Source organism: Psittacula echo (genome assembly GCF_963264785.1).
Source record: "Psittacula echo genome assembly, chromosome: 1".
In the NCBI taxonomy this organism is placed as follows: Eukaryota; Metazoa; Chordata; class Aves; order Psittaciformes; family Psittacidae; genus Psittacula; species Psittacula echo.
The window spans coordinates 513,673-534,205 of record NC_137735.1 but is presented as its reverse complement, the minus strand read 5'-3'; the positions used below and the strand labels follow the sequence as shown (position 1 = coordinate 534,205).

The following is a 20,533-nucleotide window of genomic DNA, read 5'->3' as shown; positions in this document are numbered from 1 at the left end:
CTGTGCGATTTGGGAGGTTCCTGTGTGTTTTTGGGGGGTCCCTGGTATAGTTCAGGGTCCCTGTACGGTTTGGGGGTCCCTGTGCAGTTTGCGGGTGCTCCATAACGTTTGGGGGTGCCACACTGTTTGTGGGTGCCCTGTGTGTTTCCATACCCCCCCCATTCCAGGTTCCCTCTGCCCTTTTAGGGGTCCCTCCACATTTCGGGGTCCCCCCAAGTTTCATTCCCCCCCCTCCCCCGGATCCCTCCGCGCCTGCAGGGGTCGCTGTGGCGCCGTGCAGCGGCCGGGCCGCGCCGGGTCGGGTGATCTCTCTTGTTCCGGCGCCGCGTGTTCAGCTCCGCTGCCGCCGGACCGGGAGCAGGAGCGGGCCCGGAGCGGGAGCGGCGGCCCCGGTCCAGGCCCAGGCCCAGTCCCCGACCCCGGCGCGGCCCCGCCATGTGGTTCATGTACGCGCTGAGCTGGCTGTCCCTGCTCATACAGGTGGCCTTCGTCACCCTGGCCATCGGTGAGGCCGCAGCCTCCTCCCGCGGGCTGTCGCGATATGGCGGGGGGCTCGGGGGGGGGGTGCTTGGGCCTCCGGGTTGGGGGCGCGGGTCCGTCACCCCCCGGGGGTGCTCTGGAGGTTGGGGGCCCCATGGGTGCCCACAGAGACCCCCCCGGGGTTGGGGTCCCTTGGGTGCCCCCGAGGCCTCAAAGAGCGCCTGAGGTTGGGGGTCTCTTGGTTGTCCCCTAGGCCTCAGCTCCTGACTTTGGGGTCCTCTGGGTGCCCCCGAGAGCTCAGAGAGCGCCTGAGGCTGGGGATCCCGTGGGTAGTTCAGAGATTGGGGGTGCCCTGCGTGACCTGAAGGCCTCTGACACCGGGGGTCCTGTTGGTGCCATTGAGATCCCGAGGGTGCCCCTGAGATTGGGGTCCTCTGGGTGCCTCTGTTACCCCTTGGGTACCCCAGAAACTGGGGGCTCCTTGGGTGCACCTGAGACCTCAGAGACCCTGAGTTTGGGGGGTCCCCTGTGTATCCCTGAGACTGGGGGTCCCATCAGTGCCTCTGATGTCCTGTGGCTGCCCCAGAGATTGGGGGTCCCCTGAGTCCCCAGAGCATTGCAGGGATGGGGTTCACCCCTGCCCTTAGTCTCTTATGGAGCGGGGCTCCCACAGCTGAAGGCAGCACCAGCGTTTGCCACGTTCCCTCCTGTATCCCTGCTCCATCCCTGCTCATCCCAACCTCCCTCCGCAGCGGCCGGGCTCTACTACCTGGCGGAGCTGATCGAGGAGTACACGGTTGTCACCAAGAGGATCATCAAGTACATGATCTGGGTAAGTCCCTGTGCGCACACACGGGGGGGGCCTCACCACCAGCACCCCAGGGGGCTGGCACAGCACCCACAGCATGTCCCAGCGCAGCTGGGTGGGTTTCCATTTGGATCCTTCCCAAGGGGCTGGTGCTGAGCGGGAGGTGCATGGTTGATGTGATGCTGTCAGCACTAAAGGCACCTTGACCATGGCAGGGTTCCTGGCTGTGCTGCTGCCTTCACCCCCGTGTTCACCCCACTTTCTCCCTCAGTTCTCTTCAGCTGTGCTCGTGGGGCTCTACCTCTTTGAACAGTTCCCTGGCTTCATGGTAGGAGTGGGGCTCTTCACCAACCTCGTCTACTTTGGGCTGCTGCAGACCTTCCCCTTCATCGTGCTCACCTCCTCCAACTTCATCCTGTCCTGTGGTGAGTGGGGCTGTCACCTCCCCATGGGTGACACTGTCACCTCCCCATGGGTGACACTGTCACCTCCCCATGGGTGACACTGTCACCCCATCCCCAGGTGGGCTTTGGGTGGCAGCAGAGATTTGGCTTTTGCTCCTGCAGCCTCCGTGCCTTCCAAAAGGACTTTGAGCTTTGTACAGGGCTTTGTCATTGTGGTTTATGGTGGGGCTGTGATAACTGTGGGCTGGGTGCTGTGGGGTGGAAACTGGGCTTTCCCAGCTCTGGTTCTGCTCCAAACTCATGGAGCAGCGCTGTGGGAGTGAGATCCCAGTGTCCTTCCTGCAGAGCTGTTCTGGGTGGTCAGTGGCCAAAGAGCAGGAGGGGTTGAAGCTCACTAGAAGACCTGTAAGTCTTTACGCCAGGGTGTAAGTGCAGGCTGGTGGCACAGTGGCTGTGAGAGGTGGGAGGGTTCTGCCATCAGAAGGAGCTGATGGTTGGAGGAGGAAGAGCTTTGAGACAAAAGCCCGTCCTTAATGTGGCAAATCAGTTTCTGACACGTTCACGAGTTAATGTGGGAGCCTCATGGAGCTCAACCAGGCCAAGGGCAAGGTCCTGCCCCTGGGTCAGGGCATCCCAGCACAAACCCAGGCTGGGATGGAGCAGCCTGGAGAAGAGAAGGCTCCTGAAGGGGAGACCTGAGAGCAGCTCCAGTGCCTAAAGGGGCTGCAGGAAACCTGGAGAGGGGCTTGGGACAAGGGCCTGTAGGGACAGGCCAAGGGGAATGGCTTGAACCTGCCAGAGGGGAGACTGAGCTGAGCTCTTAGGCAGAAGCTCTTCCCTGTGAGGGTGCTGAGGCGCTGGCCCAGGGTGCCCAGAGAAGCTGTGGCTGCCCCATCCCTGGCAGTGTTCAAGGCCAGGTTGGACACAGGGGCTTGGAGCAAGCTGCTCCAGTGGAAGGGGTCCCTGCCCGTGGCAGGGGTTGGAGCTGGAGGAGCTTTAAGGTCCCTTCCAACCCAAACCATTCCATTATTGCTGTGCTCAGCTGATGAGCAGCCAGAGCTGTGTCATAGACTGACCCCAAAGGAGGGCTGGGCTGGAGCACCAGCAGCTCTGCCACTTAAACTGGTTTGTGGCTACTCTGAGTAAGCCAAATGGTTTCATCCCGTGCGAGCTGCGGAGCCTCCTGCGTGTTCTCATGTCCTGGGCATGGATCAGGCCTCAGCCCCCTGCTCCAGGTGATGAGTAGTGACAGCTGAAGTAGCAAACAGGCAGCATCTTCCAGTGTGACTTTGGAGAGCCCTTATGCATATTTCAGAGCATGTCTGTGCGCAGCTGGAGCACCTTTGCTGCTCAAAGCTCTCGTGTAGGCGGGATTAGTATGGAATCAGGGAATGGTTTGGGTTGAAGGGACCTTAAAGGTCCTGAAGCTCCAACCCCTGCCACAGGCAGGGACACCTTCCCCTAGAGCAGCTTGCTCCAAGCCCCTGTGTCCAGCCTGGCCTTGGGCACTTTGTTCTCCCGTGGGGCATAGATAGGGATGTGTTTTCTGCAGCCAGACTGGGTCTGGATCTGGTGATGGATGAAGAGAGGAGGATAAATCCACATGGGACACTGCCTCCTGCCTGCCCTGGGGCTCCTGGGCTGGAGCTGGTGTCTTCTTGTCTTGGCTAAAAGGCAAAAGCAGCTCCAGTTCGTGCCTCTTAAGAGCTAAATGGTGTTTTCAGTGCTGGGGCCAGCGCTAACCCTCGCGGCCTGCCTGCGTTTCAGCTTCACTTGCTTTACACATGGCAGAGGAGCTGCTCCCTGCAGCAGCTGCCAGGGCCCCGGGGGGCTCTGTGCTTCTCTCAGCTCTGGGCAGCATTAGCAAGTGTCAGGCTGGGCTCCCCTGGGCCAGGGCGAGTAAGGCACTGCGGGGACAAGGGATTTGGGGCTGAGCTGAGGGATGGGGCTCGTGCTGCTCACACCAGAGCTGTGAAAGTCTTTTAGCAGCAGGATGCGGGTGCGAGGGGCTGAGCAGCACCGAGGGGCTGGGCTCCCGGGGGCTCTGCTGCAGGAGCTGCTCCCTCCTCCTCCTGCAGCGCCTTTGGGCTGAGCTGGTGCTGTTTCTGCCTGGCCGCGCGCTGACTGCGCTGTCTCCTTTGCAGTGCTGGTTATATTCAATCACTACCTGGCGTTCCAGTACTTCGCCGAGGAGTATTACCTGTTCTCTGAGGTGAGAGGCCTTTGGGAAGGAGTCAATCCCTGCTCTCCCAGCCCACGCGGAGCTGCTGGAGGTTGGGAAATGCCACTGTGCTCAGGATGCTTCTCACAGCCCTTCCCTCGGGGCTCCTGTGCCCTCAGCACGGGAGCTGCAGCTTCTGCTCTAGGATGGGGCTTGGGGCTTCCTCAGCCACTCAAAGGCATTAAAAGCACTGAGTGTAAAGCACAGATTGCACTGTTCTGATGGGCTAAACCCAAGGACAATAGAAAATGAGATCATCTAAAATGTCTTTTGACCACAAATCACTTCCCTTCTGCAATTATCACTCAGTATTTTTATCTCTCTGATGCGCTAGTTCTCTGTCAGCATCTTCATGTGAAGGTCCAAACTCTCCAAAGGGGCTTGTCTGGCCCCAAAATAGCTGCCACTTAGTGCAGATTCTGAATACCAAGAGAAAATCTCCATCAGACTGATGAAACCCGTAGGTTTTTACGCAGTTTAACCAGCGTTTGGGTGCACAGAGAGGCTGATGCAGCAGCTCTGCTCTCCCCAAACCCCAGTGGCCCATCCCAGGGCAGGAGGAGCAATCCCAGGTCTTGCCTCTTCCTTTTAGCCCCTGGAAGTGTGAAGGGGATTTCCTGGCTCAAAGCAGCACAACCAGCATCCTGCTTCCTTAATTCTCATTGGGAGTTGTTGGGAGCAATGGAGGTTTCCAGGAACCCAGAATCAGGAGCAAAGGCTTCTCCTTCATCCTTCCATGGATGCTCCTGGGTGCCATTTATCCCTTTCCCAGCTCCACAGTGGGACAGTATCTCAGCACCTGAGGCTTGGGAGAGGTTGAGCTGCAGTTCTGCCCCTTCAGAGCCCTTTATCTCAGTGGGTTCAGGGAGACACTTGGGGTGTCCCATGGGCTGGGGCAGCAGCCAGGATGTGCTGCCTGTGTTGTGGTTCTGCTCTCACTGCCTTGTGTCTATGCCTGCAGGTTCTTGCCTACTTCACCTTCTGCCTCTGGTTAATCCCTTTTGCTTTCTTCGTCTCCTTGTCAGCTGGGGAGAACGTCCTGCCCTCCACAGTGCAGCCCGGAGGTGAGTGCTGGGCTCTCACAGGGCTCTGTGCTCGGCACAGCCCATTGCACACCCCATTCCTGCTGCATGGAGCAGGGACGGAGTGCAGCAGGTTGGGTAAACCCTTCCAAAGCCAAGGCAGGGAAAGGGTGACGGATGAGTGAGCAGAGTGAAGGAAAGGTTCTTCCTGCTCCACATCCTGCATCTCTCCAGCCCTGGGGCCCTGTTGCTTTCTGTGGGCTCTCCCTGCAGCTCAAAACAGGGAGCTCAGGATTTGGGCTCCCTATCAGTGGCTTATGGGAGCATCAGGTAGGGTGGATGGAAGCAAACCAGCAACTTCCATGCTTTAAATGCAGCCAGATGGGATCAAATCAGTAACTTCCTTGCTTTAAGGGCAGCTGGATGGGAGTAAACCAGCAACTTCCATGCTTTAAATGCAGCTGGATGGGAGCAAACCAGCAACTTCCATGCTTTAAATGCAGGTAGATGGAAGCAAACCAGCAACTTCCATGCTTTAAAGGCAGCTGGATGGGAGCAAACCAGCAACTTCCATGCTTTAAATGCAGGTAGATGAGAGCAAACCAGCACTTCCATGCTTTAAGGGCAGCTGGATGGGAACAAACCAGCAACTTCCATGCTTTAAATGCAGGTAGATGAGAGCAAACCAGCAACTTCCATGCTTTAAGGGCAGCTGGATGGGAACAAACCTGCAACTTCCATGCTTTAAAGGAAGCCAGATGGGATCAAACGAGCAGCTCCGGTGCTTTAAAGGCAGATCATGCATTTCAGGCCCTGAAACCAAACCCATCCCAGGGTGTTGTTTGGTGTTTGATTTTGCTCCCCTTATCTCCACAGACGACGTGGTCTCCAACTACTTCACCAAAGGGAAGAGGGGGAAGCGCTCTGGGATCCTCCTCATCTTCTCTTTCATCAAGGAGGCCATCCTGCCCAGCCGACAGAAGATCTACTGAGCAGGGATGCTGCACTGAAGGAGCGGGGCAGCCCCAGACTGTGCAGGGGGCTGTGGGGCAGCAGCACTGACCCCAGGCCTCGCTCCATCCCTCCTAAACATATCCCAGCAGGATTTTCCTGGGAATTGGTGCTGGGAATGCTGGCACTGGGCACTGACTGGAGGTACCAGATGCAGAGGCAGGGCTCCATCCAGCTCCAGGACTGTGTGCAAGGAGGATGTTTGGTTCCAGCTGAGCACAAGGAGGGTCCAAGCTCCCCCCCCAGGCACTGCCCCCCCTGGGAGACGTTGTCACCTACCAGGGCTTTACAAGCAGGAGCTGGCACGTGGGGTAGTTTGGCAGCAGGACGTGCTTGACGTTGAACTGAGGTTTACACAGAGCCATTCATTAAAGAGAGAATGAAGTGACCCAAGTGTCCAGCTCCCCACGGATTCCCACTGGGAAGCTGCCAGCTCTGGAGGATGCTGGTGTGTCCCCCCCCCAATGCTCTGTGGCTGTGAGGAGGTGACCTGAAGCTCTCAACATGGTGGTTTGGGTGATTTTGGTGTTGGAAATGGCCACTTCTGTCTGGCCCTGGGAATGTGTTTCATGGAGAGTGATGCTCTTCATGGGGAGCAAGGCACAGAGTGAGTTTCCGCAGCTTCCCTTGGGTGTCATCTCTTGGCATTCCCGGTGCTGCTGCACTCCCCAGGCCTCCCCCTTCCCAAAAGGGGGAAAGATACAGATGATCATAGTGAGGAGGAGGTGAAGCTTTGCTCTTTGTTCCTTATAAACCCCCCTTTTTCCATCATTTCACCTCCAGCCTGTGCCAGGGTTGATGTCCCTGTGGTACCCAGCAGCCAGGGTTCAGTGCTGCTCCGCTTTCATGGCTTGGGAAGGCTTCTTGAGGAATTCCTTAGGAAAATGGCTCACTGTGGCCAGTTTTGGCTGATGGCAAAGGTGAGCAGAGCCCCCCTTGCCGCTGGCTGTGTGCTGATGGTGAGCTGATAGGATGGGGTTTCTGATTGAGAGCTGCTCCCCTAATAAAGGTTATGGCTGAAGTTCTTACCAGCGGCTGCTGCAGCATCATCCCTGCTGCTCACACGTGCTGGGCTCCATCCCATGGGGACATCACCCTCTGCATGCTCATGGGTTTTATGGGTTTAGAGAACTAAGAGAGGAGGAGAAAGGAGTTGAGGGGACCTGGAGGCTGCAGGAGGTGCATCTCGGAGCCCAGGGGAGATGCAGGCTGGCAGGAGACGCGTAGCTTCCCCACAGGGCTCTTGGTGTTAGGGGCTTGGCAAAGTGAAGGCAGAAGCACTGGAAGCAAAGCAGAGCTGAAGAGCAGCTCCGGGGCTGTAGTTTTGCTCCAAGGCCACACGGTGGGGGATGCTGGGGATGGCCCCTGTTCCCTGCCCTGGCTTGCTGCTGCCTGGGGCTGCAGTGATGCTTTTGCTTCCTTCCCTGAGGAACAGGGTTGAGCATTCCTAGATCTTGGGAATCCCTTCCCTGTGAGGGTGCTGAGGCGCTGGCACAGGTTGGGAATGTTCCATCCCTGGCAGTGCTCAAGGCCAGGTTGGACACAGGGGCTTGGAGCAAGCTGCTCCAGTGGAAGGGGTCCCTGCCCGTGGCAGGGGCTGGAGCTGGAGGAGCTTTAAGGTCCCCTCCTTAAACCATTCTATGATCATATTGAAGCTGTAACGTGATGTTTCCAGCCTGGAGGAGGGGATGGCGCCGGGGGAGGCTGCAGGGATGCTCCTGGCTCTGTGTTCACAGCTCTGCTCCAAGCTGTGCTTCACAGTTTCCATCGCCTCAGGCGCAGGCAGATGGCCCAGGGCGGGTGAGAGCCCAGAGCCACTGATAGGAGTGGAGGAGAAGCCTTGGGCTGGGGCGGAAGCTTGGTTCCTTCTCTCTGGGCATCCTGCAGGAGGGATGGAAAACTCCTGGAGCAGGGAGCAGGATGCCATGGAGGGCGCTTCCTGGGGATGCAGAGCTCCAGGACTCTGCTGAACCTGTGTTGAGGATGCACATGGGGAAGATGAGCAGCTTTAATGTCCCTCTTCCGGAGTCTCTTTGATCCTTGTTGCCATGGACTTAGCCAGGAAGCCAGCATGGATCACTGGACTTTTCCAGTGGACAAATCCCATTTTCCCTGACCATGGGGTGTTGGAGCTGTTCCTGACACCCATTTCCTTGAGCTGAGCCACATCCAGGTAAATCCTGTTCCCTGGATGATGGGAATGAAACCCAAGGAACAGTTAAAGCTGCAACCCTGTGAGTATTCAAGGGAGAGGATCAGGAAAGCCCCCCCAGGGCTGTGGTTGCAGGGGGAGAAGGTGAGGCCATGGGGGCTGCGAGGACCACGCTCATCTCCTGCCTTAAAATGAGAGGTTTGGGGCTGGATTTGGTCGAAGCACCCCATTCCCTACCCTAAACCACAGGAATCCCGGGAAATGGAGGGGATAACATCTGAAATGTCTCGTTATTCCCAGGGCTGAGGCAAGGATGCTCCAGAACCCACCTGTAAAGAGTGTGCAAGGAGCTCCGGCTTATACAGGAGCTGGAATTACTCCTTTGATGAAGCGCTTACAAGGTGAGCGTTAATACAGAGCTGCCTCCGAAGCATCTCTGCCTGCGGAGGCTTCGGAGCAGCCTCATCCGCATCCCACGGGAACGGAGCCCATTGATTTTCATGGGTGTTTGGAGGATGCAGTGAGCGGAGAGGAATTCACTCGATCCCGGAGCGGCGCTGGGAAAGGGCAGAGCCCGATGAGTCACAGAGCTGGGAGGTGACATTTCCAATGGCGCCAGGCGGGGGGAGGCCGAGGGCATGGAACCATGGAATGGGTTGGGTTGGAAGGGACCTTAAAGCTCCTCCAGCTCCAACCCCTGCCACGGGCAGGGACCCCTTCCACTGGAGCAGCTTGCTCCAAGCCCCTGTGTCCAACCTGGCCTTGAACACTGCCAGGGATGGGGCAGCCACAGCTTCAACCCATTCCCATGTCCCACCACCCTCAGAGGGAAGAACTTCCTTGTATCCCATCCAACTCTTCCCTCTTCCAGTTGGAAGCCCGAACTCCTCATCCCATCCCTACCTCCCTTGTCCCAAGCCCCTCTCCAGGTTTCCTGCAGCCCCTTTAGGCACTGGAGCTGCTCTAAGGTCTCCCCTTCAGGAGCCTTCTCTTGTCCAGGCTGCCCCAGCCCAGCTCTCTCAGCCTGGCTCCAGAGCAGAGCTGCTCCAGCCCTCGCAGCAGCTCCTCCAACCCCAGCACTCGTTGGTGATGCCCAGGGGGGTGCTTGCTGCTGAGTTCATGCAAAAGCAGCCTCAGCATCTTCATGCTCAAAGCAGCTCTTAGCTGGGGCAGGAGGGGTTTCAGTTCCCCCTGAGCCTGCCTTGTGGCCAGGGCAGGACCAGCCCTGCCTGGAGCTGGGTGCTCAGCCCCCATCGTCACTGCTGACGTCGGGGTTTCACTTCCCTGCGGCAGGTCCCAGCTGAGCTCAGGGTGCTGGGTCCCACCGGCCCCGCGCCATGGCCTGGGCTGCAGAAGGCACTGGGCAGCTCACAGGTAAGGTCCTTTCCCTGCGCTGAAGGATGCGATGGGCTCGCACATGGGTGGGCATCCCATGGTGGAGTGGATCTGGTTGTCCCCTGCGACCGTCACCGTGGCCTCTGGGCTCGCAGAGCCTTTGCAAGGGGTGAAACCGGCCCTGAACTGGGCTTGGGGTGGGAGGGGGGATTGACCTCTACTCAGCTCCATTGCAGGGGGTGAAGGACAAGGGGGTTGTATTTAGGTGGACTGGCAGCTCCCATGTGTGATGTGCCTCTGTCCATCCATCCATCCATCCACCCGTCCATCCCCCATCCTGCCATCGTCCCTGCCTCCATCGTCCCTGCCTCCATCATCCTTCCCTCCATCATCCTTCCCTCCATCACCCCTCCCTCCATCACCCCTCCCTCCATCACCCCTCCCTCCATCACCCCTCCCTCCATCACCCCTCCCTCCATCATCCCTGCCTCCATCATCCCTGCCTCCATCATCCCTGCCTCCATCACCCCTCCCTCCATCACCCCTCCCTCCATCACCCCTCCCTCCATCACCCCTCCCTCCATCACCCCTCCCTCCATCACCCCTCCCTCCATCATCCCTCCCTCCATCACCCCTCCCTCCATCACCCCTCCCTCCATCACCCCTCCCTCCATCACCCCTGCCTCCATCGTCCCTCCCTCCATCGTCCCTCCCTCCATCGTCCCTCCCTCCATCGTCCCTCCCTCCATCACCCCTCCCTCCATCACCCCTCCCTCCATCACCCCTCCCTCCATCACCCCTCCCTCCATCATCCCTGCCTCCATCATCCCTGCCTCCATCGTCCCTCCCTCCATCACCCCTCCCTCCATCATCCCTCCCTCCATCACCCCTCCCTCCATCACCCCTCCCTCCATCATCCCTCCCTCCATCACCCCTCCCTCCATCACCCCTCCCTCCATCACCCCTGCCTCCATCGTCCCTCCCTCCATCGTCCCTCCCTCCATCGTCCCTCCCTCCATCGTCCCTCCCTCCATCGTCCCTCCCTCCATCACCCCTCCCTCCATCACCCCTCCCTCCATCACCCCTCCCTCCATCATCCCTGCCTCCATCATCCCTGCCTCCATCGTCCCTCCCTCCATCACCCCTCCCTCCATCGTCCCTCCCTCCATCGTCCCTCCCTCCATCACCCCTCCCTCCATCGTCCCTCCCTCCATCGTCCCTCCCTCCATCACCCCTCCCTCCATCACCCCTCCCTCCATCATCCCTCCCTCCATCATCCCTGCCTCCATCATCCCTCCCTCCATCACCCCTCCCTCCATCCCTCCCTCTGCTGCTCAGGGCTGCAGGAGGTGCCCGTCCCAGCTCCTCTTTAGGGTGTTTCGCTGGTGTTTTCATGCTCAAACAACTTCATCTCGCAAGAGCCCAGGCCCTGGGGAGCAGCATTTGCACATCCAAGCCCCACAGGTGGCGCTGGGGTCCCTGTGTGGGGTCCCAGTGCGGGGTCCTGGTGCCCGGTGGGTGCCATGGGGACCCCCAGCCCATGCCGGCATTGCGAGGTCCCAGCAGCCGGTGCCTGGATTAGATTCCAGAGGGAATTCCCCACCAGATTCCAGCTGTTCTGGGGAAGGATCGGTGGCAGGGGCTGGGTTCCTGCCTCACCAAGGGGGATGCCAGAGCACTTGGAGACATGGGACCCTCATCCAGCCATGGAGCATCCCAGTCCCCACCACTGGGCACCACCAGTCCCCCCAGTGACGGTCCCATGGGGACGTGCTCCTCCCTGTGCCCTCAGTGGGGTCTCACCCCCCAAAACCATTCACCCCAGTGCCATGGGGCTGCTTCAGTGCAGGGAAGCTCAGTGGTGCTGGGGACTGTCCCGGTGCCCCCCATCAGCCAAGCCCATCAAGGCACCTCTTGGTCTCACCGGCAGCAGGATGCTCAGGAATGGCTTTTCCCAGCATCTCCCAGGGGGTTTGGCAGCGGGGGCATCACCAGCTCCTGGTGCAGGGGGGGCTTGGGGGGGCTCAGCCCCTCTCCTTGTAGAGCAGTGTGAGGAGAGCAAGAGCTGAGGCACCTCCTGGGCTTCCTCCTGTGCTGGGGACCTCCTGGTGCGCTTCTGGTTCCTCTGCAGCCATCCTGGAGTCGGGCAGCAGCGAGGAGGAGGAGGAGGAAGACGATGGTGGTGATGATGGTGATGGTGATGAAGGGGCAGCCGTGGTGCAGGTACCGCTCCCAGGCCTGGGTTCTGGTTTATCCCCTCCTCCTGCCCATGGGCCCTGAGGTGGCTCAGGGCTGGTCCGGCCCCGGCTCTGTGCCAGGTGCTGGTGCCGTCACCGGTGTCACGGTCACAGTGGTCCCAATGCGGCAGCATCTGGTGGCTCAGGGCTGGATGAGAGCCGGGAGCCCTGAGCCAATGGAATGCCAGTGGAATGCTGTGCCGATGCCGTGCCAACACGATGCGGTGCTAATGGAATGCCAATATTATGCCATGCTAATGTGATGCCATGCTAATGGAATGCCATCCCAGGGGAATGCCAACACAGTGCCAATGCAACACCCCACCAACACAGAGCTGTGCTACTGCGATTCCATGCCAAAGCAAATCCACACCAACACAATGCAGTGCCAAAGCAATGCCAGGCCAACATAACACCATGCCATTGGAATACCATCCCAGGCCAATGGCATGCCAGCAGAATGCTGTGCCAATGCAATGCCATGCCAATAGAAAGCCATCCCAACACAGTGCTGTGCCAAGCCAATGCCATCCCCAGCCAGTGCTGTGCCACTGCAATGCCTGTGCTATCCTGTGCCAGTGCAATGCTATCCCCACACAAAGCCATCCCAAGGCAGTGCCATGCCGATGGAATTCCAGGTGTGTGTTTCCCCCCAGCAGCATCCCTGCCATGGCCAGGAGCTGGGTGAAGCTGGGCAGCGCCTGGCTGAGCTGGAGCAAGGTGAGCCCCATCCCACCAGTGCCGCATCTGGCCTCGGTCCTGTGCCTTGGGCTGACCTCAGCCCTCACTGGAGCTGGTGCTGATGGAGCCGGTGGGAGGGAGAAGTGGGAAACCCCTGCTGTGGCACTGAGCTGGTCCCTGCGTCCATCCTGCCCCACTGCAGCATCCCAGGCCCTGCTGGCTGAGCTCTCGGCGCTGGAGACTGAGTTTGAGATCGAGAGGACGTGCCGGGAGCGAGCTGAAGCCTACGCAGCGCAGGTAGGGCTGAGCACCACGGCCCCACCAGTGTCACCCTGCAGCACCGCAGTGCCCGCAGCATCCCCAGCGCACCCAGGGCAGCACCCAGTGCTGGGGCAGTGTGCCATTGGGGTGCTGCTGCGAGGGCTGGAGCAGCTCTGCTCTGAGCCAGGCTGAGAGAGCTGGGCTGGGGCAGCCTGGACAAGAGAAGGCTCCTGAAGGGGAGACCTGAGAGCAGCTCCAGTGCCTAAAGGGGCTGCAGGAAAGCTGGAGAGGGGCTTGGGACAAGGGATGCAGGGGTAGGATGAGGAGTTTGGGCTTCCAGCTGGAAGAGGGAAGAGTTGGATGAGATACAGGGAAGTTCTTCCCTCTGAGGGTGGTGGGACATGGGAATGGGTTGAAGCTGTGGCTGCCCCATCCCTGGCAGTGCTCAAGGCCAGGTTGGACACAGGGGCTTGGAGCAAGCTGCTCCAGTGGAAGGGGTCCCTGCTCGTGGCAGGGGTTGGAGCTGGAGGAGCTTTAAGGTCCCTTCATCCCAAACCCTTCCATGGTTCCATGATCCCACCCCAGGTGAAGCAGGAGAACAAGCAGCTGAAGAGGCTCAGCCTGGCCCCAGCAGCCCCTGAAGCTCTGCTCGAGGAGGTGCCCCCTGAGGAGAACCCTGACCCTGCCCAGTGCTATGGGCAGCAGCTTGAGGGTGAGCCAGGGGGATCCCATCCCCATCCCATCCCCATCCTACCCCCATCCCATCCCCAGCTAGAAGCAGCACAGCCCCAGCCCCATCCCGGTGTTGCCTGAGCTCAGCTCAGCCTGGCCCTGGGGTTTAGGTTGTTCCTGGTCCTTGTTCCGGATAAACAGGAGAAAGTGAATCTGAAGCCTAAGGGAAAAGCTGAACTGAAAGTGCTGCTGCCCAGTTTCCCTCTTTCCCATCCCGGTTTCCCATCCTGTTTCCCACTTCTGCCTGTGTTTGTATGTCAGTACATGGAGATGCGCCCTCAGGGACACCCCCTCCAGCCAAACCCTCCCTTGGGATCATCCAAGCTCTTCTCCCATGGGTTGACCCTTGGGGGATGCTCAGGGCAGCTTTGGGCAGGAGAAGGGTGCTGAGCACAGCCCGGGTGTCCTGGGGTTGCTCTCCCACCCCATTGCCACGTGTGTGTCCCTGGGTCACCTCCCGGAATCAGCTTCCAGCAGGATGGGGGTGAGCTGGGGAGGTCCCTGTGGCATCCCAGCCTCAGGAATGGGCTCTGTGCTCCCCATTCCCACCCCGCATCCCCTGCGCTGCTCCCAGCCCTGCAGAAGAAGATCTCGTGGCTGCTGGAGCAGCGCAAGGACCTCACCAGCCAGGTCCAGGAGCTGCAGCGGCTGAACCAGGACCTGCAGGACCAGGTACCCGCTGCGACCCCCAATGGGACCTCCCAGCCCTTGCCCTCCTTCCTCACCCCCTGCTCATCCCTGCAGCTCCTGGCTGAGCTCAGGGGTTGGGGTCCGAACCCCCCCCCTTTGGACCCTTCACCACCTCCCTGATGTCCTGGGGGTGCTCCCGTGGTGGGAGCCCCTGGGTGATCCCAGCTCCTGTCCCGCTGCAGCTGGAGCTGGGGCAGGAGGAGCAGCAGCGCCTGCGGGCGGCCCTGGGCACCAGCCAGCGGGCGCTGAGGTCCTTCAAGAGAGGTGAGACGGGTGCTGAGCCCCACGGCAGCTCCCGGTGCTGGGGAGAGCAATGAATGGCGCTGGGACGTGGGTGTCCCCATGCACGGGGGTGGCAGTGCCGAGGGGCTGGGGCGCTGTGGACCCCCTGAGACCTCGCTGTCCTGCAGTGTCCCACATCATCAGCCAGGACTACTGCGAGGCCATGCAGCAGCTCGAGCTGGAGCAGGACCTGCGCCTGCACGCGGAAGCCTTCGCCCATGAGGTGCAGGCAGGGCCCCGGCCACCCTGGCCATGGGTGCTGGGTGGGGGGGAAGGCACCCATGGGGTGGGAGAGCAGGGGCGTGCTGCTGCCGGTGTCCCTCAATGGTAGGTGGAGATGGGATATGGGGAAGCTCTTCCCTGTGAGGGTGCTGAGGCGCTGGCCCAGGGTGCCCAGAGAAGCTGTGGCTGCCCCATCCCTGGCAGTGTTCAAGGCCAGGTTGGACACAGGGGCTTGGAGCAAGCTGCTCCAGTGGAAGGGGTCCCTGCCCGTGGCAGGGGCTGGAGCTGGAGGAGCTTTAAGGTCCCTTCCAACACAAACCTCTCTGATTCAATGATGGAGACACCCCAATATTCAGGCACCACTGGCTTGGCACCAAGGGGATGGGGGTGCTTGGGGTCACCCCTCATGGCTCCCTGGGATGAGATCATAGAATCATGGAATAGTTAGGGTTGGAAAGGACCTTAAGATCATCCAGTTCCAACCCCCTGCCATGGGCAGGGACACCTCACACTAAACCATGGCACCCAAGGCCTCATCCAACCTGGCCTTGAACACCGCCAGGGATGGAGCATTCACAACCTCCCTGGGCAACCCATTCCAGTGCCTCACCACCCTCACAGTAAAGAATTTCTTCCTTAGATCCAATCTAAACTTCCCCTGTTTCAGTTTGAACCCGTTACCCCTTGTCCTATCACTGCAGTCCCTGATGAAGAGTCCATCCCCAGCATCCCTGTAGGATCCCATGGGTTTCACTCCCAGCCTCCAGGGCGAGGGCCGCAAACCCCGTTCCCCCCGGCAAAGGGCGTTTGTCGTGGCCCGGGCTCGCTGACGCCGCTGTCCCCGCGGCAGATGCTGGTGCAGGGGAAGGAGGCGAGGCGGCAGAGCTCCATCCTGCTGCAGGGCACGGGGCCCAGCGCCCAGCTGCTGGCGGCGCTGCAGGACGTGGCGAGCCTCACGCGGGCGCTGGAGGAGGCCAGGCGGGAGCAGCGCCAGCGGGTCAGGGCCGTCCCCGAGGGGTGACAATGGGGGTGACACGGGGGTGACATGGGGGTGACAATGGGGATGACACAGGGGGTGACATGGGGGTGACACAGGGGGTGGCATGGGGGTGACACAGGGGGTGACATGGGGGTGACACAGGGGGTGGCATGGGGGTGACAATGAGGGTGACATGGGGGTGACAATGGGGATGACACAGGGGGTGACAATGGGGGTGACATGGGGGTGACACGGGGGTGACACAGGGGGTGACAATGAGGGTGACATGGGGGTGACATGGGGGTGACACAGGGGGTGACACAGGGGGTGACAATGTGGGTGACATGGGGTGACACAGGGGGTGACATGGGGGTGACAATGGGGGTGACATGGGGTGACAATGGGGATGACACAGGGGGTGACACAGGGGTGACAATGGGGGTGACATGGGGGTGACAATGGGGGTGACATGGGGGTGACACAGGGGTGACACGGGGGGCGACACGAGGTGACAATGGGAGTGACACAGGGGGTGACACAGGGGGTGACAATGGGGGTGACAATGGGGGTGACAATGGGGATGACACGGGGTGACATGGGGGTGACAATGGGGGTGACAATGGGGATGACACAGGGTGACATGGGGGTGACACAGGGGGTGACATGGGGGTGGGTCATAGCACAACTGTGGTGCTGGTGAAGGTTCCTCTGGGTGCAGGAACTGGATGTGACCAGGATCAGACCCCCCCATCATGCCCATCCCATGCTGGTGCCCAACATGGAGCTGTTGTTCTTCCACCCACCCTCCCTCCCCATTACCCTCTCCATGCCCATCCCACATGGATGTCCAGTCTGGAGAGGTTCTTCCAGACCCCTCCATCACCAATCCATGCCCATCCTATGCTGGTGCCCAACCGGGAGAGGTTGTTCTCCAAACCCCCATCACCCTCTCCATGCCCATCCCATGCTTGGTTCCCAAACAGGCTGTTCTTCCATGGGTTTCCACCAGCACTTTCGGATCCCATGGCTGGGTACCACACAATGGGAGCCCCCACTCAGGGTTAGCACCCACCAAGCTGCCACCACCCAGCCAAGAATCGCTCTCACCATAGCTTGAAGCTCCTTGCAAGTGGCCAGTGTGGGTTGTGGAGCCCCCATGTCCCCAGCAGGGCCAGCACCGTGGTCCCAGCTCCAGCACCCCTATTCCTGCAGGTGCAGGAGCTGGAGGAGGAGCTGGGGAAGCGCCCAGGGCCGGAGGAGCTGGATGAGGCCCGGGCAGCCCTGGCTGAGGCTGAGGAGGAGAAGCTGCGGCTGAGGACGCAGCTGCAGGAGGCTGAGCAGCGCCTGCGGGAGCTGCAGGAAGAAGGTGGGGGCAGGAGCTCCACGGATGCCCATAGGGATGTCCGTCAGGATGTCCAAGGGATACCCATAGAGATGCCCACAGAGCTGCCCATAGGGATGCCCAAGGAATGTCCTCAGGGATACCCATAGGGATGTCCAAGAGATGCCCGAGGGATGCCCACAGGGATGCCCATAGGGATGCCCATAGGAGTGCCCATAGGGGTGTCCAAGGAATGCCCATAGAGATGCCCATAGGGGTGCCCATAGGGATGCCCATAGGATTGCCCATAGAGATGACCAAGGGATGCCCATAGGGATGCCCAAGGGGTGTCTCAGGCTCCGAGGGGCAGCAGCCCCCACTTCACCCCATTGCAGTGGGGCTGCTGCAGGAGAAGCTGGCCCAGGACCCACTGCTGCAGAGCCAGGCCCCCGCAGTGCCTGCACCACCACCACCGCCACCACCGCTGCCACCACCTGCACCCACCGTGCCCGTGGAGTAAGTGACACCAATGGACACCCCGTGGGTGCCATGGGGCTTCCAGCCTGTCCCTGCCATAGCAGATGAGTTGGGCTGGGAAATCTTCACCCCACAATGCTGGGAATTGTCCCCACGCCATCCCTGGGCATCATCCCCATGGGATGTGGATGGGGTCACTGGGCACCATGTCTGGTGTTGGGGGGGTCCTGGTGCAGCTCGGATAGGCTCTGACCTCCCCTCTCCCTTCCAGCCCACTCCTGGCCATCAGGCAGAGGAAGGGGCTGGTGAACCTGCAGCGCTGTAAGTCCCCGCCATGGGCCCCATTGCATCCCTATGGGGGGGTCCTGGTGCCGTTGGAGGCCCTGGTGCCATTGAAGGGGCACCCTGTGAGCCCCTCATTCCCTAAAGGAGGGTGCACAGGCCGCAGCACCCCCGGTCCTGCCCAGCATGTGATGGGGATGAGCAGGGTGGTACCAGCCCTGGGTCATGGTGGGGTTTGGCAGCAAGGGATGGGCCCTGGGCATGGGGACACCGCAGGGAGGTGGCATCTCCTGACCCCCAGGCAGGGACTGAGCCTTGCCACGAGTGCGCAGGGTCTCAGTGCGGTGCTCCCTGCCCAGGCAAGCCAGAAGCTGAGGATGCCAAAGCTCGAGCTGTGCAGGAGATGATGGAGCGGATAAAGAATGGGGTGGTCCTGAGGCCCGCAAAGGACCGGGACCCCCTGGGACAGGTAGGGAGGGACCATGGGCTCCCCATCCCATGGAGTGATGTTCTCAGGGGGGACCCAAGGACTGGGGATGGGTTTGGGCAGCACCAGCAGCCCCAGGGTGGGCAGGATGAGGCCACATCTCCTCCTGCAGGGTGCATCGGTGATGGGCAGCAAGCGGAGGAGCGCGGTGCTGGAGCTGCAGAGCATCCTGGTGAGCATCCTCATCCGTGTCCCCAGCTGCAGCCCCTGTCCCTTGTCATCCCTGTGTCCCAGTGCCTGGATGCTGCCGCTCAGCACCCCCGCTGTGTGCTGTGGTCCCCAGGGTGCCATGAGGAGGGCGAGCAGGAGGGCTGGAGCGCGGCAGAGCAGCCTCAAGGGCAAGGACCAGCAGCTCGAGGCCATCCTGCAGCGCCGGCGCCGAGCCCTGGATGCGGACCCAGAGGAGCACAGCGATGCTGAGGCTGCAGAATGGCCAGATCCTGGTTCGGGGAAGGGCTTGGGAGGGGGACAATGGGGCTGGATGAGCTCTGCATGGAGGGAGAGCATCCCAAGGGAGCGGGGTCAGTTTGTGGGATCAGCGGTGTGAGCACGGTGGGACATTGGAAGGGGTTGAATGGAGAAGCTGTGGCTGCCCCATCCCTGGCAGTGCTCAAGGCCAGGTTGGACACAGGGGCTTGGAGCAAGCTGCTCCAATGGAAGGGGTCCCTGCCCATGGCAGGGGTTGGAGCTGGAGGAGCTTTAAGGTCCCTTCATCCCAACCCATCCCATGGCTCCATGACTGGTGCAGAGGTGACACCACCCCTGTCCCCTCACTGTCCCCTTACCCCATCGGATGCTCTGTGGTCCCTCCCGGTGACAAGCACTGGGTCCCCATCGGCTCTACCTTTGCCCTCACCCACGTCTCCCATCTGTCTGCAGGGGACGAGGACCTCGGGGCGGCTCCATCCGGGTGCTCCCCACCAGGGAGCAGGGACAGGCTCCCCTTCAGGCCCCGGGTTGCCAGTGGCCTCCCCAGGACCCGGCCACTCGCCCGCCCGGCCAGGGGCAGCAGGGAGCCGGGGTAGGGGAGATGGCATCACCCTGCCTGGAGCCATGGCTGGGTAAGGGGGAGATGGGTGAGGAGGAGATGGGTGAGGAGGTGATGGGTGAGGAGGAGATGGGTGAGGAGGAGATGGGTGAGGAGGTGATGGGTGAGGAGGAGATGGGTGAGGAGGAGATGGGTGAGGAGGTGATGGGTGAGGAGGAGATGGGTGAGGAGGAGATGGGTGAGGAGGAGATGGGTGAGGAGGAGGTGGGTGAGGAGGAGATGGGTGAGGAGGAGGTGGGTGAGGAGGTGATGGGTGAGGAGGAGATGGGTGAGGAGGAGATGGGTGAGGAGGAGATGGGTGAGGAGGAGATGGGTGAGGAGGAGATGGGTGAGGAGGAGATGGGTGAGGAGGAGATGGGTGAGGAGGAGGTGGGTGAGGAGGAGGTGGGTGAGGAGGAGGTGGGTGAGGAGATGGTGGGTGAGGAGGAGGTGGGTGAGGAGGAGGTGAGTGAGGAGGAGATGGGTGAGGAGGAGGTGGGTGAGGAGGAGGTGGGTGAGGAGGAGGTGGGTGAGGAGGAGGTGGGTGAGGAGGAGGTGGGTGAGGAGGAGGTGGGTGAGGAGGAGGTGGGTGAGGAGGAGGTGGGTGAGGAGGAGGTGGGTGAGGAGGAGGTGGATGAGGAGGAGGTGGGTGAGGAGGAGGTGGGTGAGGAGGAGGTGGGTGAGGAGGAGGTGGGTGAGGAGGAGGTGGGTGAGGAGGAGACGGGTGAGGAGGTGATGGGTGAGGAGGAGACGGGTGAGGAGGAGATGGGTGAGGAGGAGGTGGGTGAGGAGAAGGTGGGTGAGGAGGAGATGGGTGAGGAGGAGATGAGTGAGGAGGTGATGGGTGAGGAGGAGATGGGTGAGGAGGAGGTGGGTGAGGAGGAGGTGGGTGAGGAGGAGATGGGTGAGGAGGAGGTGGGTGAGGAGGAGATGAGTGAGGAGGAGATGGGTGAGGAGGAGATGGGTGAGGAGGAGATGGGTGAGGAGGAGGTGGGTGAGGAGGAGATGGGTGAGGAGGAGGTGGGTGAGGAGGAGATGAGTGAGGAGGAGATGGGTGAGGAGGAGATGGGTGAGGAGGAGATGGGTGAGGAGGAGATGGGTGAGGAGGAGATGGGTGAGGAGGAGATAGGTGAGGAGGAGGTGGGTGAGGAGGAGATGGGTGAGGAGGTGATGAGCTCCCATCCTCCTCTTCCAGCAGCTTCCATCCTCCTGGGCTTTAATTAAAGTGAGGGGACACCAGGTCCCTCATGTGTCTGCTGAGGGCACACGGACAGGGATGGGACTGGAGCTGCTACAAACTGGGTTTGGCACAAGACCCTATGGGACCGGAGCGGGCACCCACCCTTTGCCACCCCAGTGTGCCTGGTGGCTGTTGTGTCCCCCTTTGCAGTCTCAAGTCTCCCTATTTAAGGAGGTAAATGG

At 60.8% G+C, this 20,533-nt stretch overlaps 2 protein-coding genes across 2 annotated transcripts; both read left to right on the top strand.

The window, feature by feature from the left end:
• The first annotated feature begins 329 nt into the window (after positions 1-329).
• On the top strand, positions 330-6,692 carry TEX261 (testis expressed 261). Its single transcript, XM_080638967.1, has 6 exons — positions 330-505; positions 1,233-1,312; positions 1,560-1,713; positions 3,837-3,904; positions 4,875-4,977; positions 5,812-6,692. Exons 1-6 carry the CDS (start codon positions 436-438, stop codon positions 5,925-5,927), a joined length of 591 nt encoding a protein of 196 aa, XP_080495093.1. The 5' UTR covers positions 330-435; the 3' UTR covers positions 5,928-6,692.
• Positions 6,076-20,356, top strand: LOC308229705 (shootin-1-like). Its single transcript, XM_080633907.1, has 20 exons — positions 6,076-6,090; positions 8,399-8,499; positions 8,620-8,695; positions 9,392-9,472; positions 11,565-11,656; positions 12,327-12,390; positions 12,554-12,648; positions 13,198-13,324; positions 13,919-14,016; positions 14,217-14,298; positions 14,445-14,539; positions 15,389-15,535; positions 16,730-16,883; positions 17,234-17,354; positions 17,587-17,636; positions 17,957-18,066; positions 18,197-18,256; positions 18,368-18,527; positions 18,964-19,145; positions 20,310-20,356. The coding sequence occupies exons 4-19, from the start codon at positions 9,436-9,438 to the stop codon at positions 19,107-19,109; spliced, it is 1,638 nt and encodes a 545-aa protein (XP_080490033.1). The 5' UTR covers positions 6,076-6,090; positions 8,399-8,499; positions 8,620-8,695; positions 9,392-9,435; the 3' UTR covers positions 19,110-19,145; positions 20,310-20,356.
• The last annotated feature ends 177 nt before the right edge of the window (positions 20,357-20,533 follow it).